Source organism: Taudactylus pleione, unplaced genomic scaffold (genome assembly GCF_031769625.1).
Source record: "Taudactylus pleione unplaced genomic scaffold, aTauple2 ptg000135l, whole genome shotgun sequence".
NCBI classification, from domain to species: Eukaryota; Metazoa; Chordata; class Amphibia; order Anura; family Myobatrachidae; genus Taudactylus; species Taudactylus pleione.
Window position 1 is genome coordinate 5,935,203 of NW_028284537.1, and position 27,080 is coordinate 5,962,282.

The 27,080-nt window shown below is 43.5% G+C and overlaps 1 protein-coding gene across 8 annotated transcripts in view; it reads left to right on the forward strand.

Moving 5' to 3' along the window:
- The window catches only part of MAGI1 (membrane associated guanylate kinase, WW and PDZ domain containing 1), a 576,221-nt gene that overhangs the window by 481,596 nt on the left and 67,545 nt on the right, over positions 1-27,080 (forward strand). For all 8 annotated transcript variants that reach the window (XM_088473383.1, XM_088473386.1, XM_088473385.1 and 5 more), the window contains one exon: positions 19,356-19,387. In XM_088473383.1, coding sequence (XP_088329509.1) covers positions 19,356-19,387 — 32 coding nt within the window. The remainder of the gene's footprint in view (positions 1-19,355; positions 19,388-27,080) is intronic.

The window sequence follows — 27,080 nt, forward strand, 5'->3', positions numbered from 1 at the left end:
GTACTTTCTCTGTCTACTTTATCTCTCGGCAAGGCTTAGTACATAGACCCCCCTATGTAACAAAGGGGTCTATTTACTAAGCCTTGGATGGAGATAAAGTGGACGGGGATAAAGTACCAGCCAATCAGCTCCTAACTTTCATTTTTCAAACACAGCCTGTGACATGACAGTTAATACCTGATTTGCTGGTACTATGGACCTCATTCAGAGCCGGTCGTTGCGGCCTCACGGTCGTATGCCACCGATGTTCGCTAAACTGCGCATGCGTAAAATTCGCAATGCGCGTGCGCAAACTAGCTATTACGATCAGAAATTGCTCTCTCCTTCAACTTCGCCAGGTCGTTAGTTTGAGTGACAGAATGAGGCGTTTGTGGGTGGTAACATGGGAAGGTGCTTGTGAACGGGGGAGTGGAGACCCGAACGCAGGCGTGCCTAATTATGCAAACGGCATTTTATGGGAGTGCATAATTAACTAAGTAGTGTCATGGCACATGTGACATGGGAGGTTTTTACACTGACATGATCGTAGTGCTTAAGAGAGGGTATGGTCAACCTTAAGGTCTACGACCAGCTCCGATGGTCTCGATTAATCCTTATATGCCCGGAGATGACGTGTAATGGGAACGAGAAGGGGGCGTATTTTTAGTCTTACGGCCGCATCCTCCCCTCGCTCGTCCAGATAACAATCCCATCTTAACGACGCAACTTGCTAGCGCTTCATTTGCATATCCGGCCCCTTTGACCTTACGACCGTGCGGCCGCAACGACCGACTCTGAATGAGGTCCCATATCTCTGTCCACTTTATCTCCAACCAAGGCTTAGTAAATAGACCCCAAATTTACTTGAACCCCCTTTCAGCCAAATATCAGAAATGTGGGGAACCAACAGATCCTGCTCGTTCCAGGCATTACACCCTAGCCCAAGCTTGATGGTGAGAAGTACCATGTAAAGCTATTGCCGCGATTTATTTACCCCTATGTACTACACTGCAGAATGTTTTGTGGTGCCACATTAAAGCATAATAGTAGTAGTGTAATCCCCACTGTTTAAAGCGAAAACATTTTGCAATGTTATTCATTAAGAGCTTCTTGCTCCCAGTTGGGGGATTCTGCAGAGGATAGTGTACAGATTACTGTTATACATGCTGTTTTCTTCCCCCTTTTAAAATGGTTGGTGATTTATCGCTGTGCAGTAGCTCGTCCTGGACATGAAAGAGCGACTGCGTCTGCTGGGCGCCGTCCCGCTGAGCTGCCTCCGTTTTATACAAGCGGCGTGTGGCAGCGAGCCGTAGTGATACATACACCCCATACCTGCACTAATCAAAAGTCCTCTCTTGGCTCTGACTGTTAAATAGCAGATTTGACACAAACAGCACAATCTCCAATATATGATAATTAGCTCCAAGTTGACTTTATTCTTATTTCATGGACAAAAAAAAAATAAAAATCCCAGTATATGAAATGTTTGTCAAATAGAAAGGAAAATAGAGACCGTTAATAGGTAGAATTAATATTTTACTTTATATTTGTTGAAGTAAAATGTATTCGGAATGTTTCATATAATAGTGTTTCTCTGTAGGTTTTAATTAGTTGTCATGGATGGGGTCTGTCTCTCGGGTTACATTGGCAGGATAAAATGAGACTTCAATAGAACACTACCATGGCTACATTGTTTTAAAATGTGAATTGGTTCTAATAATTTTTGGCACACGCAGGATTTATAAAGGGGGGGTCTACAAATATGTGCTTTCGAAGAGATATATATAAGGGTACCGCCTGCACCCACTGTTGGGATGTGTTCGTGGAGGGGCTGTTGGACTCCCATGCACTTAGGTGATCGGGGTAAAGTACAGGAAGCCAGGACAGCGTCTGGTCACGTGCCCTCTGGTTATCCCTGGTGCTGTCAGTCAGTGGCTGGGTTCCCCTGTAATTAGGGGTAGGGGTGTACAGTAATCGGAGGCGGAGCAGCAGAAACTTTGCTAGATGGTGGTCAGCCACAATCATCTGTCCCAGTAGCGGCCGTACTGTGCCCCCTATGGGGTGGTGCCCCCATGTGGCCGCTCTTCTTGAAGGCTCTCGAACTAGAACAATTTAGTACACTATGGGGGGGAATCCAATTAGTGGTGTTAGCCCCACACATCATCTCCCCTAGGTCGACTTTTCCCTCACAGCTTCAGGAGCGGCATGGAAACTGCACCATCAGGGGTTTCACGGGGGAGTAAACACATCGATTCTGCAGTTTCCGCAGAATCTGTGGGTTTTCGCGAGTTAACCCCCGATTTACAGCGCTGGAGAAAAATGCTCTTTCATTGAATTAGGGTAATTTTCCGCAGGGTAAATTCCACGGCTAATTGGGTTATCCACTACAAGGGCCTGATTCAGCAAGGATCGCTATTCTGCTAGAACGCATGCACCGCAGTTGCTAATATTAGCGGGGAAATGCAAATGTTTGCAATCACATTGGGATCACCGCTTACCATAAGGACGCCCACTTCCCCTTACTCACATCCGTATACTTGGGCAACATAGCGAAATAATCGGTAACATCGGACCCATATGCACAGTTAAGGCAGGTCAGACCTCACTCAGGAATTGCTCACTTCAGCGCAGGCTATGAGGCCTCAGGCTGTGTATGGTATTGCAGTGGATGATTTATACACGCCCCTGCAATGGCGTTGCAACGCACTGGCACGCCTGCGTTTGCCCGACCCCCCCCCCCCCATCACCACCCACAAACGGCACTAACTGTCAATCACTCTGCTCCGGATCTGACCAGCGCCACGCTTCGTTATACTTCATGTGCAACTGAACACCAATTCCTTTGTGACAAATAACCTAATCCTAAGTACCTAGTACACTTTTTGTGAACCAAGGTGCATATTTGAGGAAAAGGTAGCACAATTTAGTTAAAAGTACGCAGCATGGGAGTTGCCCCAGGGGTCTCGCGTCATATGGAGCAAAAGGGGTGGGGTGTATGAGGTCACATCTGTAGTTTATGCGCTATATCTTTGGGAGTGACGTTTTTTATCCCCTTGGATATCCCCTTGCATAATTCCTGCCCTTCCCATACCTATTGTTACTGGCCTCAGTGTAATCTCATTGCCCCCACACATTTTTGTGCAATATTGTTTTTTGCTGAAGGAATTTTTTTTTTTTTGCTGATCATACACTACTGCTAGAAACTAGCACTTCATACACACTAATACCACCACATACCTCCCAACATGACCCTCTCCAGGAGGGACACAATACTCTGGTCCTGGACTTCCCTGGTAATTTATGATTGGTGGAGGCTCCAGAGGTGGGGCTGCAGCACAGTCCAATATTCAAATAGGGGAGTCACACCAACTGCCAGTGAGTCCCAGCCAGTGATATTGGGCAGTGTGTGAAATGACAATTGGTGTGACTCCCCTATTTGAATTTTGAACTGCACTGCAGCCCCACCTCTTACCAGGGAAGTCCAGGACCAGAGCATTGTGTCCCTCCTGGAGAGGGTCATGTTGGGATGTATGCCACCAGGTATTACTACGTACAAACTACACCAATAATAAACTATACTTTTTCAAATACCACTACCACATGCTACGTCAACTAATTAAAAACAACATGGTACTGCTAAAAAAATTAACATTCCATTTCATACATGCCTACTCTCCCTGCCCCCTGGAAAAGTAGGCAAATCTCCTGGCCCCCGTCACCCCCCTGCATCACCCTGGACCCCCCCTACCCTCTCTAAAACAGAAGGCTGAATCTACTGTAAGTAGGCAGAGCTACTGTATGGGCTGTCATCGCAATTCATAAACATCACCACACTTTTCTACTCATTTGTAGCACAAGGAGCTGAGTGTGGTTTCTGTGTACCAGGAAACCCCCTCCTAGGTGGGCCACTGTTATATTATTTCTGGAGAGATGGCTCATACGCAGGAATAATAAAGGTCCTACTCTCATTGGTTGATGGCATGTTAATAGGTGTGGCTCTGTGTCACTCAGTGGGTATGGCCAGATCTTCAGTGAACATTATGTTGTGATAGTGGGCAGTGCGAAAAATCATATTTACAGCAAACACATCAGGTCGATTCAATTAAAGGCATAGCTTGCCATTTACAGTTGCAACAATGTGGAAAAGCCATTAATGATACACCAAATTGCCCAGATTACACGCCAAATTGGCCCAGAAATGTCAGATTTTGTTCACAGCCTCATAGGGCTGCATACACATATCTGCAATCTTGGGGTTACTTTCAGTGTGGCATATCCACTCAATTACTCGTGGCCATTGCCCGTAATTGAATCGACCCCATCATGTGTCAGACATGCATCTTCTATAGATCATAAGCTAATGCAGTGACCGACAGATGTATCCACATACATCTATCCCCTGTGCGCTACAAGTCCCGTTCCATATACAACAGTGATGCGAATAGGATGCTTCTACTGATTAAAATGATATGCGGCATAACGTAGCGGGCAGACACACCCACAGTCGCACACAGAATATAGGCATGCCGCATATCATTATAATCAGCAGAAGCTGCTAGTGCGTCCTATTCACATCACTGTGCGAATAACACACGTTTGCAGGGACAAAGTTGCACGAAAGTACGCTCTGTGCTACCGAGTCATGCTATGGCATAGTGCGACTAGAAGGGCTGTTCAACGCACAAAGAGGCAAGCAGGGCCGGCTCCAGGGGTCGGAGCACCCTGTGCCGGCCCTCATCACTGCACCCTATGTTCACGAAAATGGGGGCATGGCCTAATTACCATAGGTCACGCCCCCTGCATGATGTTATTTGGAGGTGTGTACCCCTCCAAATAACGTCAGGCTGGGGGGAGCCTCACTAGCTGGGCTTCCCCCAGCCCCTCTCCCGTCACGGAATGGATGTCCCGCACAGCAGCCATTCAGAGTCTCCGGGGTCCCCAAGCTCATGATTTGACCACCCACGGGCCACATCAGCCACGGGTGGAGCAGCGGGATGTTGGGGAGGGGTGCGCCCTCTATGGGTGGCATCCCTGTGCGACCGCACAGGTCGAACACACCTAGAGCTGGCCCTGGAGGCTAGATGTATACTTGGGTTCAACACCTGTCCGCACGTCACATTGACAGCTGCCTGTGTCATGGTCACCATAATATAAAAGCTTGTAGGGCTTGCCTAGCTAATGAAGGAATCTCTGCAGGTACTAATCCTTGCGCCCCCTCCTGTACAGAATGTGCTATTCACCTTTCTCACATTGCACAAACAAAATCGTGCTAAGATACCAGCGGAGAAATGCACTGTGGGCTCCCCTCCAGCCCCTGTCGCTGCCGCTATTTACCATGCACTCCCTACGTAGCTGAAGTCTGCCATCTAATCAGGGAGCATTCACCTGTAAATGGCTTTAAACCATATTTGAGAAAAGCTTTCACAGCATGAAGTATTCGTCTGCTCCATCAGAGAAATTCCTCATTGATAGGTTTATCTAACTGTTCTCTCCTTTTGCAAATTCTTATCTGGCTTCTGCACAAAGAAGATAAACTTTGTTTGGAGCCTGTTCTTTAAACCTGCGATAGCAATTGCTAACCGACAGCATGTTGTGAAATACATCTCCAATATTGCCTGTCTGCTTGTGCTTATTCAAAGCTCAGAGATGTACTGAAATCAACACATTAGGCTTGTAAGTGCTCTTTCTCATATTGCTAGATTGCTCAGGTATCACATTACTACAATATGATTAGAACTAATTCCCTGAACAGCGCAAGTGCTCGGTGAATGGATTCCAGGAAGGAGAAGGCTTGGATCGGAACCTCCGACCGAGAGACTTGACGTGGGTGGGTGGTTTGTCTGTAAGAAGCACCTCGTTGTGCCAGGAATTATGACATTATCACTGCTTATTTCAGCTATCCTCTCAAATTGCAATATGCTAGACAGTAAACTAGACATGACACACAGGATTTGAATGAAAATCTAGGCGATTGTCGATTGGCTGATCTAATGAATCAGCCAATCATCAATTGCCTATTCAGAAGATAAAATCAGAAGGTCAGCAGATAAACTCTACTGTGGGAATGATTGCACAAAGCAATGTGTGTGGTAAATATAGTTATCTTCTTATGCTCATGTGTGTTTAATTGGCTGATGCATCTCTTAATTCCATTATTCCATCACCAGACGTGTGAATAACAATGCTGCCGGCAGATCGCACTACACTCATAAGCGCGATAACTGCAGGATGATTTCTGCTCATACCACTGTAGGCTGTGAGCAGAAATTAGCAAAGAGACAGCATCCCAAAAAAGCCACCAGAAGCCATTTCGGCAGCTGCTTGCGGCAAATAGAATCTGGACCGGTATCTGAATCAGTCAGTGTATCTTCATTTCGAGTCATCAGATCATTGAGGTTGTGAAGAGTTTTCAAGAGATCTAAAAAGTGTTCACAACTTTAGGGCCGTCAAGACTAATCTCACATCTCACATCTCGGCGCAGCATATTCTTGGATTGCCCATTCCTAGACTTGTACATAAAGCTTTGGCAGAAGCCATTGCCTTCTATCAGCACAGTCACTTTCCAAGCTTATAATTGATCGGTCGAGCCATGTGACCCAAGCATTCGTCCCTTCCACCCATATCATAATCCGTTACTGCCGGATTGCCTGCCCCCAATTTAAAGATTGCTTTTGTTTAACTTTTAAAAGGAAAAAAAAAAAAAAAAAGTTTTCTGAACGTTGCTACAAACTCATCACCTCTCACTCTTCTAAATTAATTAGAGAACTGTGCTCAGTAGAAACTCTCAAAATAAATTAGCAATTCATTCCCCATGAAGGAAGAATCGGTATCAAAGATGGTCTTGAATCATTTTTGACACGTTCTGTAATTTGGCGCCCTAGGATTTCCATGCTTGTTGTTTTCAAAAGTCTGATTTTCTTTTTTTTTTTTACACTCGTCAGAGAGACAGTTCTCAAAACAGAGCTTGCCCCGATCTTTCTGACGGATGATTCAGATGTAAAATTATTCACAAAACAATATCATTCACAGTGATATCGCAGTGTATTGTGCTGGAAAAAAATAGTCAACTGATTTTTATTTTTATTTTTTTCCCATCTGACTGAGAACAAAGATGTAGAAAAATTTGTTGACAGTGTCAAGTTTTTATGTAATTAGGGCCTGATTCATTACCGATCGCAACTGCGATCACGCAAGCAGTCGGCCGATTGTTGCATTCTGCGCATGTATGCATCGCAATGCGTGTGTGCGAAGGTCTCACTGCAGTGACTACACAGTCCCATCGCAGAGAGAGTGACAGGAAATGACCGTTTGGGGGTGGTCACGGGGTGGGGGTGGGGTAGTTGACAAAATGCAGGTGTGCCAGTTTTACCGCCATTACAGGGGCGTGCATTAATTAGTCACTGCGATGGTATAAGCAGCTTAAGCAATTTCTAAGTAGGGTCAGACCTTGTGCAACTGTGCGTGAGGCTGCGATGGTACTCGATGTTACCAAGTATTATGGATGTGTGCAAGGGGACGTGGGCGTCCTATGTTAGGCTGTGACAGCATTGTGATTGCAAACATTAGCATATTGTCGCAGTGGATCTGTGTGCGATTACGGAGCTGCGATCGCAATAGCGATCCGTAATGAATCAGGCCCTTTATTTACAAAGATTGTCGTCTTTAATTTTAAGAGGATTCATGCCCCTTTTCCAAGATGTGTTTTGACCTTAAAGTGCGCTTGTACTGTACACTATACTCAAGAGTCCCGTTTGTGGACTGAACTAATATTCATATGTAGAGTAGCAGTTCACTAAGGACCACTGAGGCTTCTAAAGCCCTTCGTGGATAAATGCAGAGATGCTATGGTACTGTTGCGGCTTCATGGGCTTAAATTAGCCCTCAAAATGGCTGCCTGTGTAGGCAGTGATTGTTCTTCCCTGATGGAAGAGTGCAAGGGGCGTGGCTAACTTCCGACACCTTCCTGTTCTCTTCCCATACACGGGCAATGCTGCGCCCATGTCTGCTAGATGCACACAGCTCACCCTTCACGTGCATAGTAATGTGAATCAGAACATGCCTTCCAAATGTCCTTGCAGAGAGAACAAAGGATCAGATTCAAAGTTGTACATTATTGCACAGGCGCTGCGACTTTGTATGCTAATGCCCAAAGTCCTGACTGCACGAGGTAGTTACCCAAAATGGGCACTGCCCCATGATAATCACGGCTGGCAGACTGTCCTTGCAGCTATCATTAACTGCGGCTGCTTGTCTGACCCTGGAATGTTGGGGCCCTGTTTGGAAATATGAATAGATAAATGAACTATGGAAATGCTAGCAATGACTACACATTCTAGGCCCCCCTCCCCCAAACAAGCAAACCAGTAGAACCCACGTTTAATAAGTAGACCACCCTACCTGCATTCAGCACCAGAATTAAATGAATGGCTTTCACATATAATAAATAAATACTCACCAAACAGTGCATAATTTGTTATGTAGAGCTCCTTCTACACAGTCTCATCCTCACATTAAGTTACTAGCTCCCAAATCACTGCAGCATTTAGTAAATATCATCACTCTACCTTTAATAGCCACTACCATTTCCCCATTATTCATATATTCAAATAGCCACTCGCCACCACCCCAAATTAAGATATAATTTAATATCTCACTTCTAAAATGACTAGCCCTCGCCAATAAATTAATATCCCATGAACCCGTAAGACAGGGTCTGGCCAAATCACTCACACGGAAGTCATTTGGGTGCTCCCTCACTAAGCATCTGTGTCAAACACTTGCAGTAGCTGCTTCCTAACATTGAGAATGATGCTGCCCGATGTTTTTACAGTATGTGGCAGATTGTAAACTTTCTAGTCACAGGTACTCCCCCTGTCCTTTCCCGGTTCTCTCCACTCTGTCCCCCCCTGTTCCTCCTTGCTTTTGTCGACTCAGCTTTGCTAGTCTACCTCCGTGGTTCTACATTCTGTCCATCCACCTCCTTCCCTGTGTTTTCCCATCCTCCTTCTACTATTCTGCTATCTGGACTTTGCTTCTTCCTTTCCTCTCTATGGTGCTCTCCACTCCATGCACCCCCTCCTCACTGGTTCTCTCAGCTCCACCCCTACCCACTTCAAAGTCTCCCCATACATTGCATTGGTGTACTGCTCTGTTAGCTTCTCTTCTCTCCGGTTCCCTTCTCCACAGACCACATCGCAGATGTGAATGGTGACATTTTAACGCTCATTATCCATCTTCGGGGGTTACAGATTCAGGGAATGTGAGGCAGATCCCACCTGGGATCTGAATGGTACCCTCTTGGGTCAATCCCACACTGTGGACCTCATTCAGAGTCGGTCACAAGTGCTGAGCGCTCGCAACCGACTCAATGTTTTGGCCCTGCACACGCGCAGCGGCCGCACTGCGCGTGCGCAAGCCCCGGAGTGAGAGAGAAACTCTCTCGCTTTGTAGCTCACTACAAAAGGGGCGGCTGTCGATGTTGATCGACAGCTCGCCCCGTTTTGTGGGCGGGGGGGTGGTTTCACAAACGGGGGCGTTCCTGACGGAACGCTTGCCGTTTTGTGGGCGGCCGCACTGACATCAGCAGTGATGTCAGTGGGGAGTTTCCTGCTGGATCAGAGCAGGAAGCTCCCTGGGGCTTGCGGGTGCCGAGACCCAACCTTAGGGTCTCATCGCAAGCCTCGATGGTCGCGATGGTCTTAACCATCGCGACCATCACCCTGGTCGGTCGCTAAAGCTGTGGGTGGTAACCCACAGCTTAGCTAGCAACCAGGAGGCCACACAAAAAAAAAAGCGCCCGCCCTCATTCAGAGAGAGCGATCGCTTCTTGCGACCGCCTCTGAATGTGGGCCTGTGTCTAGGTGACGCTTGTTTTTTTTTTAGTAGTAAAAATCATTAAGACCAACATATTTGTAGTCTGCATACAAATGTGCAGAGGGTCATTCACATTAGTAATCAGTCAGCTCTATTATTAGGTTATAAGGGTAGATACATATGGCTGTGTCTTCGTTCCGAGGAGTGATTAGGCTTAGGTCTAGGTTCTACTCACCATCTACTTCATGAGTTGAATTACAGAGACAAGGCCTATTGGATGCAGCCATTGTGCTGTGACAGTGGTCCTGCTATGCTGCTGCCTCCATGGATGGTTAGATGAATTTATAGTAGTGTATACTCTAAAGTGAGGAATATAGTCCGGGGCAAGATGTAATGAGTATGTACAGGGGAGGCTTCTGAAACAAGACAAGAAGGAAATAAGGGAAGCATTACCTTGGCCACCTGCGAGTAATAGGTTCTATTTAGCTCAGGCGTAGTTGCTCTTCTAGTTAGGATCATAGAGGGTGGAGATGTCTCTTCCTCCTACTTATGTGAGGGGCGCCATCGTCAATTGGTGAAAGATCTCTAGTCTGTACCTCAGTCTAGTGTAATTCTGGACATACACTAGTACGACCAGCATAAGATGCTATTCATCATACGATTTCCCTTGAACTCCCTGGCAGTCCCTGCCGCATGATTTGGTGCTTTTTGACACACGATGTACATACGATCTCACGTACGATCATTTGCCCCTATACGACTGGTCGTCATACGATTGATCGTGTGCCTCACTAAAAACATGCAATCATAATAGATTTAAATAGGGGAAAATGCCACTCAATTGACGCCGATCGGATGCACGATGCATCGAAAGCGCAAAATACACAGAACGTTCTGCATACGATTATGACGGATAATATGGGCTGCACATCTGATCATAACATACGATATAAAAGCGATGGGAGCACGCATCAGATCGTATTCGTACCTATATACTGCACGATTTGCACACAATGCATTGCAAGAGGGGTCTAAAATCATGCAGTCGGCACAAAATCGCGCTAGTGTATGGCCAGCATAAGCGCTGAGTGCCATTCCCTCTATTTTGGGGACCCATGAATGCATACTTACAACTGCCACTGGCCCCCATCATGTCCATCCAGCTCAGTCTAAGAGGATGTACCATGACTCTTCATATAGTGGCATTTGGACTGGTCCTCATTGTTTCTTTGTAGGTCAAAATGTCCTGCCAGAGAGAGCGGCACATGATTAAGAAATGAATGTCTGAACCCTGGGCTGTTGTGTCTATACCCTCGGATTTGCAACAGACATCTTGTGAAATATTAATATCGTATTAACATTTAGGCTATTATGGTCCCTATAATCTGCCGGGCATTTTAAGCTTTCATTGAAGTGATCTCCTACTCTATGGAGCCGCTGCTGTTAAATCAATGCGTTCATGAATTATTGGTGGCACCTCATTGATCTTCATTTGCGCAGCTGGCTGCCTATTAACTGGCATAAGCACTTGACCCTTTGCCTTCTCCCTATCCACAAGAAACGACGTTAGTCGCGGGAGTTGACGTAGTGGGTGTGCAGAAATGAGTACAGCAGATTTCAATGTTTCTGGTCCAGCTGTAGGAAGCCGGCATTGGTGTGAGGAGGTTTGGGAGATATACAGCACTTTTGCAATTCAGATTTGCTTTTATTTTCTAAACTGTACTAAACTAAATGGGATTTTGGGGCCCCCTACTCTTTCCACTGTCTTCTCTCTGTTTCCTCTCTTCAGGCTTATTCCGAAGCAGACGTAAAGATAAGTTGTGGCTTTTTTTCTGTTATTGCCCGCAACTTGCACTCTTCTTTATAGCGCACGCACAACTGTTTGCACAGCACAATCTTTTTTCCAGGCATAGACCATACTTGCTACAAATCAGATTAAGGCTGGGTACACACCAAGCGACCCACCAATCGGTGAACGATATATTGGGTGGGCAGTACACACTGCACTATCCGGTGAACGACCGCCCCGATATATATCGTTCACCGGCAGCATTGACCATGCCGGCATGGGCAGCTGGGCCGCTCCATCGGCCGTGCCTGCAGCCCCGATGAACGACCTGAAGGAGCGCATATAGTGGGTACTCGCTACAAGGTGTGCCCGATATGTCGGTCCGATCCACAGGTTCGGACGACATATTGTCTAGTTTGTACCCAGCTTAAGGGGCAGATACTGCGGCTGGGATGACCGTGTAGTCGTGCCAAGTCGCAAACACAACTCCCTGAAGGGTTCCGACTTGCGGGTGCTTCAAACACTGTGTACGTTGCACACTGATGCTAATGACTGAATCTGATTGGTCGCAAACATTTAAACCACACCCATTTCTGCAAAACCAGTTAAACTGCTGGAAGTGTTTTCACCTTCACTTTACAGCGCGTTGCACACTCATTTTACACAAATATGCTTTGTGCTCAGTTGGGAAAGGGGAAGGCTGCACATATGTTTTTAAGTGTTGTCATAAAATAAATGTAATATTTAATAAAGTTAATAAGTTTAATACGGCCCTTCATGTTCCTTTCCTAGCTCTGCTCCTGGCCCGCGCAGCCCTTTTCTCATGTATCACAAGTGGGCAAGTCACTGCCTCCCAACCATCAGCATTAATCACCTGAAATACACTGTGCTGCTGTGAACGTTCCAGTTATCCATTTAGCCACAGCTTGTTCTGTCCCCATCCACTTCAAAACTAGGGAAATCCAAATGCACAGGAGTTGAAAAAGTAATACATAAAGATGCTTTGCCAGTCATCAGACACATGATAAAATGGTTAGTCTGGTTGCTATGGGTTACAACCCATTTTTGTTCCGTTACCTGTGCACCAGGTTTTCACACACATGCCCCCAATGACTAATGTTACATAGACAGCCCGCCGTGATGTCATGTGGAGGCAGGGGTTGTAGCTTATTATCTTTGGCTTCGATTCAGAACATTTAATGGTTTTGGTACATTGCTAGTGACTAAGAAGGCTGTGGGCCTGATTCAGACCCGGACGCTAAGCTGCGAATGCACGCTATGACCGATAATCTCACGTTTGCGCATGCACGAGTCACTCATTGCGGTCGGGAATTGAGCGCTCGTAGGACACAGACTGGACGCTACTTTGAGTGACAGCGCCGTTTGTGGGTAGTAACGGGATGGTGCTTGTGAACGGGGGAGCGGATGTGCGAACGCAGGCGTGGTGGGCGTCTAAATGGTGTTTTAGTGGTGTGCATAATTAGCATAGAAGCGTCATTGTGCACGTCACTTGGTTGTATTTTAGCCAGCACTGATTGCAGTGCTTGCAGTGGGGTAGGGTCTGCCTCAATCGCTGTGTGCAGCTCCGATGGCTCTTGATGTTATCGATTAATCACACACTTCCTGGAGATGACGTGTGCTAAGATTTATACTCCGGTTTGCGATCGCTCACTGCCGTCGCCAGGGCCAGATTAACAATGGGGCAGTTGGAGCTACAGCTCCAGGCCTCCACATAAAAATAGGCCCATTGTCATGCCAACATAATGTTGACTGGACATCTGCTCTCCACATGGTCAGTTATAAATCATAAATAGTAAAATTGTATTTCTATTTACCTCACAAAAGAAAGCATTTTTTTTCTTTTACATATTTATGGAGACATTGGAGTATAGGGGTATACACGCCCACATGGCACTGGCCACACCCACACAGCACTGGTCACACCTCCTCTGCTTCTCATAATAGGCCCTTGGTCATTTTCAGCTCCAGGTCCATGTGACCCTCAATCCGGCCCTGGCCGTCGCTCTCTAAGACATAGAGGGCGTCCTTCCACCAGACAGTGCGATCGTGGCATTTGCATACCCGGCCCCTTTAAGCTGCGTGAAAGCGCTGCTTAGCATCCGGGTCTGAATGAGCTCCAGTGTCCACTATAGAAAGCAGTAGTTACTGAATCTAACTCACCTCTGTCCTCCACTGTTATGTTACAGCAAGCTGGGACTTGTAGTCTCTAAAAGCTGACAAGAAAAAGGTTGCCTAATCCTGCCTTAGTATTTAAAGGGATATTGGGCCTGATTCAGATTTGTACACTATGCTGATGGTTTCGCAGTTGAGCGATTATCATCAATCTACGAATGCGCCTGAGTCGCATTGTGCATGCGTCAAAGGTACCTTACCGTAGCGACTATTTAATAGCAGTGTGATTGACAGTCAGGGAGCATTTGGGAGAGGTAACGGGGAGTGGCGGCAAAGAACGCAGGTGTGTTTTGACCATTTTGGGGGGCGTGACGCATTCTGCCACTGTGATCCCATACGCGAGAAATATGGCTCCGGTATCTCTGCACCCACGGCCATACTGTATGACCACAGGCTTACTCAGGACTGCCACAATCAAATGTTCTGCAGCCGATGCTGCCTCTTTGTACGCAGATTCTGCAACATTTTACGTAGATGTTTGGATTAGCAACGTCGCAGGTGGACGTCTCAATAAGCATCTCCCGGCAGCTGCGGCATTTTTATAGTTTCACACCGCATTGGGACTAAGATGCATTTTTGGGCAAAAATAGATTTTAAAACATACGCTCGGTGCTAGCAGAGGACACATCTGTAACAGTCATTTTCCTAGCACAGCCTGTAAAGTGACAGAAGCTGACTGGTTGGTACTTTATCTCTCTCCAAGATTTGATAAATCTCCCCGTTAAAACTTTAATTGATTGATTCATTCATTCATTTATACTTTCATATATAAAAACAAATAGTCTCGCGCTACTCAAAAATTAAAGTGCTGCTTGAAAAAATGTGGTCCCCCACCGGGATGCAGTCAAGAAGCCGACTGTCGCAATGCCGACCGCCGGCTTCCCGACTGTCAAATCCCGGCAAGGTACTAATGACAGGCGTCAAAAACCCGACGCCTGTTGTTAGATCTACGCCAGGAGCCCGGCACCCGGCATAGCGATCGAAGGTAAGCCGGGCGCGGACAGCCGCGGGAGGGGGGGAGGGTTAGGTTAGGGGCTCCTGGGGGGACTTAGGGTTAGGCAGCCCCTGGGAGGGTTAGGGTTAGGCTAGGGGTAGAGAGGGGTTAGGCACCTCCGGGGGGATGTTCGGGTTAGGCACCCCCCCGGGAGACTTAGGTTTAGGCTGTGGGGCAGGGGAGGGTTCGGTTTAGGCACTTGGGGGGAAGTTAGGGTTAGGCAACCCTAAAGGAGGCTTAGGGTACGGAATTAGGTTAGCGGTACTTAACTAAGTTAGCAGTCGGGATCTTCACCTCTGCCGGCCTTCCGCTGTGATTTGAACCGTCAGCGGTAAATCATACTGATTCCTCCCCACCACATATAACTTATAAAGAGAAAAAAAACAAGATTTCAAGTGCTACTATCTCTAGGGTACTGAGAAGCAGGTCTCTGTTACAGCTTCAAAATACTTGATACACAGAAATATCAAAAACAGATTAGTCCTTAAACATATAATGTTCTTCCTTTCTGAAAATCCTCCTTCCAGATGTTTCTCGAAGAGAAGTTTGAAATAAGGTATTTGACTAATATCAATAAATATGAGTAGGTGATATTATTCCTAGGATTTCATGATTATGTTCCACATTCTCCCCTTATGTGAGGTTTTCCAACAGAGAATACAGGTCTTATTCCAACCACGTGTTCCTCAGAGAAAAAAATGACAGAAGGGATAATCCCATAGTGTAATTCTTAAACATTTATTTATACATCTAAAATAACATAGACAAATGGTCGCGTACCACAAATGGCCTTCAAGCCAAGCCAGGACAAGTACACATGAAATGGTGGATCAAAATTCTCGGTTTCAGAACCACCTTTCCAATAGTACCTCAGAGTCTCGTTGAAAGTCCACAAATGGCCGCTCCTCCCTCTAGTCACACTAACGCGTTTCGGTGGTTGCCTTTATCAAAGTGTGACCAGATAGTGTCAGTCCAGGATATAAATAGCTGCAATCATAGCTTCAACCCTCCGCCGGGGCAGATCAACATGTGTAATTTATACATTCATACCTACCTAGCTCCATACATATGCAGGGCAGCCATTACTAATTCTGGAGATATTATGCTCACATAGGGGTGGATGTACTGAGCCTTGGAGAGAGACCCAACCAATCAGCTCCTAACTGTAATTTTACAAAGTGGGGGATGTACTAAGTCTTGGAGAGAGATAAAATGGACGGAGATAAAGTACCAACCAATCAGCTCCTAACTGTCCCTTTACAGGTTGTGTTTAAAAAATGACAGGAGCTGATTGGTTGGTACTTTATATTTGTCCACTTTATCTCTCTCCAAGGCTTGTATATCTCCCCCATAAATACTTATTATGAAAACGTCATAGCTTTCCCTGCTGAGTAATATACGATTAATGTTTCAATTGAACACTTTTATTTGGTAATGTTAAGAAACCTTTGTACCATTTTCACAATAGTTTGGCCACTTTGGGCACTGTTGCTTTGGACGCCATGCGAAATACAGAATTTTATTTCATATTCACAGAGAAATCAATATGACAGCTCTCATGTTACATTGGGCAGATGTAATAAGATTTGGAGAGAGAGTACTAACCAATAAGATTCTAACAGTCATGTTACAGGCTGTTGGTATTCTGGAACTAGTAGTTCCATGATGGCTGGAGAATTACAGGTTGTTGACCTACAGTACACATTATCTCTATTATAATGGTGGGGGATCTGCTATATACAATTTTGAGCTAAATGGTGCCTCATTGTATAACTTATTCTTAGTAATTTATCAATTGAATATTAATAAACATCTGAATCTCATTCACGTTATTTTATACACATGTTTTTCATCGCACCCTGCAGAGCAGTTGACATTTTGTACTAGCCTATACAACCTTGTTTCTTAAGTCAATTACTGCTGGTTTTGCAGTAAACATTGGTATGATTCAAATGGCATTTTATGATTCATGCTTCTTGGGGGAGGGGGGCTATCAGACAATAGCCAAGTGTATTTTTCCATAACACCTCTGCATTTTTATCCAACTTGAATGGAAGGACTTAATTGTGAGAACATGGTTAGGTGTTCACTCACAATGTTGATTTTTTTTTTTTTTTCTTTAGAATTATTATTTTTTTTTTTTTTTTCATTTTGCTTACAAACCCTGGCTCAGTAGAAGAGCTTAATTTTTTTGGTGCTGGTTTTAAATTGGTAACTGCTGCATCAACAAAAAATAAATAAATAAATAAAAATAAATAAAAAAAAATACATGCAGCTTATTATTTTTTAAAAATCGACTTAAAAAAAATAAATTTTGTTATTGCAAACAGAGGTTGAAAAATTAGTTTTGATGCAGAGCTGTTTTTTTTTTTTTTTTTAAGTGAAGTAAAACAAAAAGAAAAATCACATTAGAGGCTTTGGATCATATCTCGTACGATTGCTATTAAAATTGCACCCGATCAAAGAGTTTAGAATTTAGCTGTATACTAAGAGATTTTACCAAAAGTTTAGTTCGCCTTCATTTTTTAGTATCATGGCCATTGATTCAAAATTGTGATGTGTTGATTTTAATACATAAGATAAAGTGTTAATGATCTTGTTGTTACAATAAGAAAAAAAATATCAGCAATTGTAGTTAGGAAACATTTTGTTCCTATATGGCATTGTGTAAAATTATTCTTTACACATTTTCAATGGAACTGTTAAAAAAAAAAAACACAATTCTTTAGAAATGTCATGTTCCTGGGCAACTATCTCCACCAACTGCTGCACACTACATAAATAATCATTTGATTTCCAAACTGCACAAGGAAAAAGAGGGGTTTTACAAAGTGCAGCAACCCGTCAACAAAAAGCCATTTATAGAGTTTGATGGCATCACCTGCTTACCTTCAGACAGTTCAGATCTCATAGCTTGAAAGGTTTGTGGCCTAATGAGAAATGGTCAAAGTGGTGCATGGGAATTTGGGTTTGATTCGAGAGAACTGGGGACATGGGGTAATTGTGGGATCAATTGTAGTATGAATAAATATTTGGTCATGGCAATAGGAGGATTGTGCAATGTCACATATCTACAATAATAATCACAATACTGCTTATAACTGCAAAAAAATTATTTTATTTTGTAGAACAGTATTTTAAAGAGTTGCAGGGGTGAGCACTGGGCATATATTAGTGGGAGTCAGCTTATCTATTAAGCGTTACAAATAGCACAATCTCAGTGGTGGGAGTACATTTGTTGGGTCAGTTTCTGCTCATTATCGCCGGATCTTATAAAGACATACCATTATACTGTATGCGCAAATTACCAAAAATCCTTTATGGATTTTTATAAAACATTAATGAGGAGCAAAGGAGCAGCACATTGGGCTTAAAGGGAAAAGTACAACGAAGGATAATGGATATTTGAATGCAATACTCAGACATGCTGTGATGTGTACATTACTCTCTAACAAACTATCTTTGAGTCACTGTTTAAAATCTTTAACACTCACAGTTAGAGATGAAAATGTGACTTTCGCCTGTCATCCCTTACACACCATGGTATTGGCTTTACAAATGTTGCTGCTGTTATTAGGTGCAGTAGGTAACCCATGGTACTACTCATCTGTACCGTGTACATGTTACCCTTGCCGCTAGCGCCACCCACTGGAGTGCAGGTTCTTCTTTGCATCACCCATCTGTTTATATCTATAAACTTGCAGTCAGGTTTCCATTTGTTTTTAGATGTTTTTTTTATTTTATTTTTTTCTTGTTTTGGTTTAATTTTTAATACAGGGTGGTACGGTAACGTTATTTATGTAGTAAATTGACTTTGTCTCTTTCACACAAGGAACATGAGAGAGAGAGAGAATTTTAATATGTATTTATAGTTTCTGTTAAGTGAAATAGAACATTGAATTAGAATGGTATTATTCAGTCAGAATCACTTTTCATCTGCTCTGTCAAATTCACATTAACTGTGGTAACATATCAGCTTTGTTTTAATGGAGCTGCCTGCCACATGTTTATTAACCTTGATGGAACAACACCCCCCTCATTCTCCCTCGGCAAAAATCCCTGTCTTCCCACTTGCTGTACAGAATCCCTTTTTAACGGCAGCTGGCGTCTGTGGTCCAGCTTTCATTGGTCCAGTACAATTGACAAGCAGGTCGCGTCAAAAAAGGACATATCTGGGTTTAATTATTAACCCGAGTCTCTCTTAATCCTGGGGAACATTTGAGATTCTGTCCAAGCGCTCAGTTTTCCCAGGCCGATGAGGTCTGTTCTCCCCAGCCTCCAGGCTGCTGCAGTATCGCTAATGCAGATAGATTTCTGTCCCTCTCTCTTTTTCAATCCCCCCTTATTTTCCTCTCTCTCTTTCTCTCTCTCTCTCCCTCTCTCTTCCTCCTCCTCTCCCCTTCTTGTTTTTGCTCCCTCGCACTCTGCTTTGATTCGTTATAAACAGACTGATAACTCTGATGCTGAAGAGGCTCCTGGTATAACCGTGCAGATGGCTACATTACAATGATATACCTTGGGATTTATCTTAGATGAACGTAACATTTGTATGCTAATGTTGATCTCTCCCTTATTGCCGTTTTGCAGGACTTCCAGTCCCAAAGAAGAGCCCAAAGTCGGTGAGTCTTTATTTTATATTTTTATATTTTCTGTGCTTATAGCGTGCTGATCTGGAGATGTGAGCCTTGTTATTGTTCAGCTGTTACACTGTGTGTTTGCTGTCGGAAATGTGGTTAGCACTGTTTTATGCATCGGGAAAGGGTGTATATTAGAAAATGTAGTCAATCTAGCACTGCATGATTAAAGAGCAGAATGCAGGCAACATTGCAGCCACTGCTTAACCTAACGGCCAGGCTGTTGGTTATCATGCCTATTACTCACGGTAGGTGACTTTTTTATTTTTTGTGGCAGTTTAATTTGGGAGGAGGGTAAAAGACGGGCAACAGTGGGTGGGGGGCACTATTCATTTCTTAGATGGAATAAATGTGACTCCACCTTCCATCTCTCATATGGTCTATAACACCTGCTACTTTAATCTGACGTTCTAGGACCCTAAATATGTTTTTTGGAATTTGCCAATTTTTGGATGTTTTTTTTTTTTTTTTTTTTCAGCCACATTGTATCACTGTTAGATTGCTTTAGTTCATTAATTCAAACGGTGGACCTTCTTTGTCTGTCACTCAAAACCTACGCTGTGGGGAACTTGCAGGTCTGGGACCCCCCTCTACACATCATTATTTTTTATTTATTTTATTTTTTTCCTCCTAGATGCAGCACTAGTCGGTCTCCTTTCTTCAAAGACCACAAAAGTGGTTTCTGTAAAAATAGCTTGCGCATTATTTCAGAGGACATATAAATAATTCACTAGCTGGAGCTAATTGATGGTCTTATAGTCTCTCTGATTTTCCAGCCAGCGTTTACAGCACCTGAGCCTATATTTTCATTCATTCATTTTTTTTTTCAACAGTCGTTTCTGGTTTTTGTGTTGTCATCAGTATACTTTAACAAAAAAAATGTCATAGCATCTGTATTTAAGCACATAACTTAATGCTTTTCTTTGGGGGGGTGGGTTTATGATAATTTTGAAAATTATAACTTTTTTATGATTAACTGTGCTGGAGCTAAGTGGTAAATATTGCTATGGATGTAAATCAGCTTGCAGGAGTGACGCATCCTCCTTATGTCACGTAACAGCTACTGGAACAAAAAAACAAAAACAAACAGTTGATTTTTATTTTATTTTTGTATTTTATTTTTCTCCATGATTATTTTATTTTTTTTATAGAGGGGAGGGGGGTGGGGGGGACAGGCTGAATCTTGGCAGGCAACAAACCACAGTCACTATCTGCCTTTTTTTAAATTCAATAAATCTAACAGCATCTCACAGGCGATGTTGGGGATCTTACAAGGGGAGAGCTGCAGATAATAAGAATGTGATTTTTAGTTGAATCGCTAAAATAAATGATATGATTTTTATGGCTTAAGGCATTTCTAGGTAGTCACGTGACCTTAGGCCTGAACCATTGTCAGTTTATATTAATGCAAAGACATAGAGTATTCGTTTGCGCTCACAGCCCAATCTCAAAAAATGTCAAACTGTGTGCCCATAGTTCTGCACCATCGTCAGAAACAATTTAGCCCCTGGGGACAAGCACTAAAAAATTTGCCTTTAAAACAAACGTAACCTTATTCTATCATGATTTACTGACATTTCAGGTTTAAGTAAAAAAAGAAAAAAGTGAGGTGGGGTGGGCAAGATCGTACAAATGTTTCGTTGACGCTATTAAATGTCTATTGACCAAAAAGCAGTCTTCATTTGTGATCTGCAAAGCAATATAAGTATTCGATTTAATCTCTCTTACCAGCAGTGTTCCCCAGTGCTTAGTGTAATTAGTGATTTTTGTTTGGATTTTTTTTTGTTTTCTCCCCAAGAAATAAATACCTCTTAACAGTCATAATATGAAGATTTTTTTTATTCAAATATGTAAAAAAAAAAAAAAAAAAAAGATGTTAATATACTGAATAATCTGCCACTTGGTCATTGGGGTTTTTAATCACCATAATTTATTGTAATGAAGACTGCAGTTTTCTTTTTTTCAGTATTTGCATAATATATTCAGTGCAGTCTTCCGAGCGCAGTTATTGTGCAGCATATGTGAAGGGGCAAATTGTACTCCATTCCGTTTTCTTACTGTAAATGGACAACATTTTATTCACCATAGCAACTGCATCATCACGTGATGTAGATGCAACCAAATCGTAGTGAACTTCACATCCCTTAAACCAAGCCATGACAACCTGGGACCACTCTGACTGCTGTGGGAATGGAGCTATAGTTCTACAACAGCTGGAGAGAGCCAAAGTTTGCCTATTAGACTATTAAACTTGTAATTCTAATTTTTATGGTGGATCTGTGTGAGCCAATTTAATTCCCTTAATTGGTCTAATTTATATCTTATGATATAGCAAATTAGCTTAATTACTTTAGCTTTTATTTAAAGGGTTAGTGTATTGAAAGTGCTTACATAACACAAAAGCATTACAAATAGAGGCAGTACTCTTCCTCAGGTCTCTGTACAAGATGTAGTATTGGCTTAGTAGCAACATGACTGCTCTCAAACACATTTGCAATTGCAAATATACAAAAAGTTGTGATTGTAGAATAACTATTTATTTTGGGAGTTGGGTGGAGATTTTAGTCACTGACTAGCAGGGGGGATTAAGGACCAAGGCTGCCGACAACTTTGACGGGACCAGGTACAGGGAGGGGGCATGGCCAATCGGGGATGTGTAGCCAGACCCCCTCCTTCAAAAGATTAAAAAAATAGCACAGGGTGGACCGGTGTCCGGGGTGGGGGCGCAATCGCTTCCCCCCCTGCATATAACGCCAGGAGGGAGAGAGATCTGACTGCTGCTGCAGCCTCTCTTCCTAGCCTACCGCTCAGCGTGACAGCAGCGGGTGTGCTGGGCTGCAGCCAGTCCTCGTCTCTCCCCCAGCCCGAACTAAGTAGCGACTGCAGGACCCGGGCCTCTCCCACAGGCCCGGGTAAATAGTACCCGCTCCCCACCTCTCTGTGCCCCTGTTAAGGACCACATGGGCCTGGAGCTGAAAATGATCAAGGGCCTATTGTGAGTGTGGAGGAGGTGTGGCCAGTGCAATGTGGGCATGTACTTCCCCTACACTATCAGCCCCGATGTATCACTAACTACGCAAAACTAGAAGGGAGTTCAACTTAATGGGAGTGTGACAAAAGTTGCCCGCTGCTGCTCCAGTGTTTTATGTGCCCTCTAACCATTGATGTTTAGGTTCCCCTAATGAATATAAAATACCATATTTTTTTAATAGAATAATATTTTTCTTGCACATTTACAGTACATTGTTTGAACATTTTTAAAAGTATTATTTAGAAAGTATATAGCCAATGCCCATTGCCATTAGGCACTTTGACTTATGTTCATCTAGAAATACAATATTATATTTAGAATTTTAACACAATATATAAGGATTTACAAGTGTTTGCCACAAGCTTGATTTATGGTTTCGGGCAGGTACGCGCGTTTATCTCTTTTATGTCAATACTCAAATGTCAGACCTCAGTATGTCACTTTAGTTAGTATGCTTTTGTTTACAGTATTTTTATGTTGGCCTTACTTGTAATTTAAGACACTTTGTTTTTATTGACACTAGTGACAAAATGTATTGCCATTGGGCACCTGTACGTTGTTTATTTAAGTGGTCTTCCTCGCCTAAATGCATATAAACACTGCGTTTCCTATTTATTGTATGTGATGTCCTCAGACGTCACTTTATAACATATTACAGTTCAGTCCTCTCAAATGCTTATCCTCATTGGGTATAGAAGTGGTCTCTGGACAGTGTAGTGCTGATTCATACCAATAGGAAGAAAGTAGAGATGTGCGGGTCCGGTTTTACTCTGTTCTTTTCACCAAAATTATCGGATTTATTTTATTGGCTATCCAAAACACGTGATAGCCAATAGCTGATAAGATGCCGTTTTTTTAAATCCGAACATATCCGAGTAAAAGCGAACCAGCACATCTCTAGAAAAAAGGATTATATATGTGTATATTCAGTAACATTCATAGTCTGTGCGCTTTCGCGAGGCACAGTACTGAAGCACAGGGCCTGCCCACTCTACTTCCCACTCCCCCCCTCCTCAAAACTCCCATACATTCCCTAGAGGCTGGTGCAGAGCATCGTTGAATGGGTCATACAGCCCCACATTGCAACAGTCGGAACACACTCTCAAATCAGGACTATCCAGCTTAAATTGGGACAGTTGAAATGTAGGTAAAACATCAAAGGGGTATTAGAGGCATATAAAAAGATTACTGGGGATTAGGTAGATAGTGCCATGGCTGTCCAGAGGAATTTGTAGGACCCGTCCATATCTTAGAACTGAGGGCCTGATTCAGAGATGGAAGGATTTGTACAACCACACACAAGTGGCTGTGCAAATCCGTCCATCTCTGATGCATTAGCGGTCCCGGCACTGACACCGACCTCGCAAGCTGGGATCACCATGGAAACCGATGGCCGCAATGGTTGCTTCTTTGGTCAGGCTGCTGGAGCTGAAGCTTCCCACAGCCTGACTGGGTGCTGGCCACGTAAAAGGCCGGGAATCTGGCCTTGTCCCCTCCCGGAAAACAGGGTCGACATGCCCCCGTTCCCAGGAACGGTGACCAGGCAACGCCCCCCAAACGCAACTGCAACTTTGGGGGTCTATGAGCAAGATCGCAGAACCCATTCTGCACATGCACAGAACGGGTTCTGCTCATACAGTCGGATGAACGTACATCTCTGAATCAGGCTTTGAGTGTGTGTGGTGCTATGAAGCCATGCTGGGCTGGGGTGATGCGCACGTACTAGGCTGCTCACATCACCGTGAAAATGTAAAACCCTGTATTGCAAAGCAAATGCTGCCAATCGCCGACATGGGGGCATATTAGTTATACACACAACAGAGACTACTCAGACTGGCCCGGGCCTGGCCTCCTGACCCTCCATCACCTCTCGTTGCCCCTGGATGTTGCTACAGCCCTAAAAGTGTAAAATAGGGGTCAAGTCATCTTCCACATTATATTTAGCGAGGGATGAAAGAGAGCTCTCTCAGCAATCTAATTAATACCTACATTACTATATTTGAAGGTATAGGGGGATGGAAAGTAAGTACAGAAGATTTTTTTGTTTCACAAAAGGCCTACTATTAACCGTCCATTTAATTGTGGGCTGTTACCCCTTCCCAGACCATTTTTTTCCAAAATTTATTGTTGCTAAATCTAGTGGATCACATCTCCATTCTTAGAGTGCATTGGTTACCTCCATCCCACATGTCAACTCTCCTGGGAATGCCCAAAAGGCTCCTGGTTTTTGGGAGTCCTCTTTGACTCGCGAGAAAGCATGCAATTTTCTTTGACAGCAGGGAAAGGTTGTGGGTACGAGGCCCTGACGATGAGATTCACATGGTCGTGGACTGACCACTGCTGTGTGATAATGTAAAACCCATAATGGCTCAGCGCTATTGGCCTGCGATGAAGTGTATCCCGTCATCGCATCCAATCCAACAATTTTGCCCAATGCCACAAATGACATCAGTGGGCGGGCCATGATACAGCAGAGGGTGGTCCATAGTTATGTGACTACCCTGCTCACCCTGACTTGGTAGACCCTCCCCCTAGCATCTCCCAAGGGATAGTTCTACAAAGTATGCACCAATCATAAACCTTCTATTGGATGAGGTGTCATGCTTGCAAACCACTAAGTTTTACTAAAATAAATAAAGACACTAAGACGTAGATTTGGCAGATAACTTGATCGCGATTTATTGGAGCAATAATTATTTATTATTTATTTATTATTTATTTAAGAATGTATGGTGGCAGAGAAAGGACGGACAAGAAATCAGCCAATTTTGCAATGCCCGCACATTGATCGTAGATCGCCCATAACAATATAAACCATATAATCAACAAAAAAGGTATCGCTCACCCTCTACCTTGACTACCCAACCCTTTAGGTGATGATACTGCCCCCCGTTAGGTTGGTACAGCCAACTACCAGTCAACGAAGGGAGCGCACCTCAACTAAATAATTGCACCCGGACTGGTGGCCTGCCGTTCTTTCCCGCCACGCTAAAACCAAATCTACCACATAACAGCCAAAATTAAAGGAGGGAGGGTGGGAAATCTGGAAACTAAAGAGGCTTTGGCCCACACTTCTAGCCCCTTATATAATATCCCTATTAAAAACCCGCCCCTGCTTGCCATAGGCTATTACAACCAGTGATTTGCATACATGCCACCCCCATCCTAGAGGTTTTAAACACCTCTTTTCTTATGCAATCATTCGGTTTCTTAAAGAAGCACAGATATGCTTGTCAACGTAGCCTATGAATACATCGCTGACTTCAATGATGTACTTAGTCTATCCATACATAGTGCTCCAGTAATGTCACTGGTTCCTAATGAATTGAGACTGCATTCTCAACATGTCTGCTCCCACTTTAGGGCAGATCACAGTAGCATAGGCATTTTGTTAACTCTGCTGTGATACCGTTTTCTGTGTATCCTATTATGAAAAAATATAAAGAGAAATATACACATCATCATTGAACTTCATGGTAAATTGGTTGTGTACCATGGTAATTTTGAGCCTATAGTTTATAAAGGGGATATAATAAAGACATGAAATATAAGCCATCTACCATAAGTATATAATTCTTCATCATTGTCTGTATGTCACATCTGACTAGTTTATTGTGAGTTTATATCACCATAGTTGTAATGTACTGTAATAAAAATATTCTATACTCCTTTACTTGTAGACCAGAATACAGATTTCCCCTCAAAGTCTTTCTTTTTCCCTTTGGACTTATGTTAAAGCTTCTGTGATGAGTATTTGTGGTGTTGCCTGGCAACAGGTACGGTCATTATTTGCGGAAATAACCAGAGAGTGTTTGGCAATCTTCTCAGCCTCCTTGCTTTGTCTCATCGTGTAACAATGCCTCTGGAAATACAGAACATGCGTATTCTTCAATAAACGCTTTCAAGTAAAGTCTTATTATGACAGTCCTCTGGTTCTCAATCTTCCATGATCACAACTAGGATGACAACTAATTATGAGCTAATGCAGAGATTTACATGCAACAGATATTGCGCAAGATTAATGTTTTGTGAGATATACTTTAGCTATAGAATTCATGAGGTCACCTGGGGGCTCAGAACAGAGTATTGAGAAAATCAGAGTTAGTTATTGACTGGGGAGCCAGGTCTTAGCAGAAGCGTACTAATTTTATACAGCTTTTTGACGAGGAGGTGCTATATTGAACAAAATACTTTGTACATAATATCAGGCTTTGCGATGGACTATCCAGGAGGCTGGAGCCCAATTTGAACATACCTTGATTAACAATACGGAAAGAAAAACATTAAATGTAAGGTGAGAAGGCCCTAGTCGCAAGAGCTTGCAATTTAAATGAGGTGAGGGGAATGAATCAGAAGCATTACATTTACAAAGCTTTACATAAAATCTAGTGGAATTGAACTGTGACATTTCTCTCTACTGGTATTAGTAATTCACGGGAAATACCTACACTCCAAAAATGTTCAGGAGACTCTTACATTTTAGGTAGTCCTCCAGGCATGCTTGCCAACTCTCCATGATTGTCAGGGAGACTCCCTGAAATAGTAGCAATCTCCTGACTCCCTGAAGAGTCTTCCAATCTCCCTTATTGCACCTTACCCCCATTATGTAAGCTGTTATATATATAAAAAAACGAATATATATATATA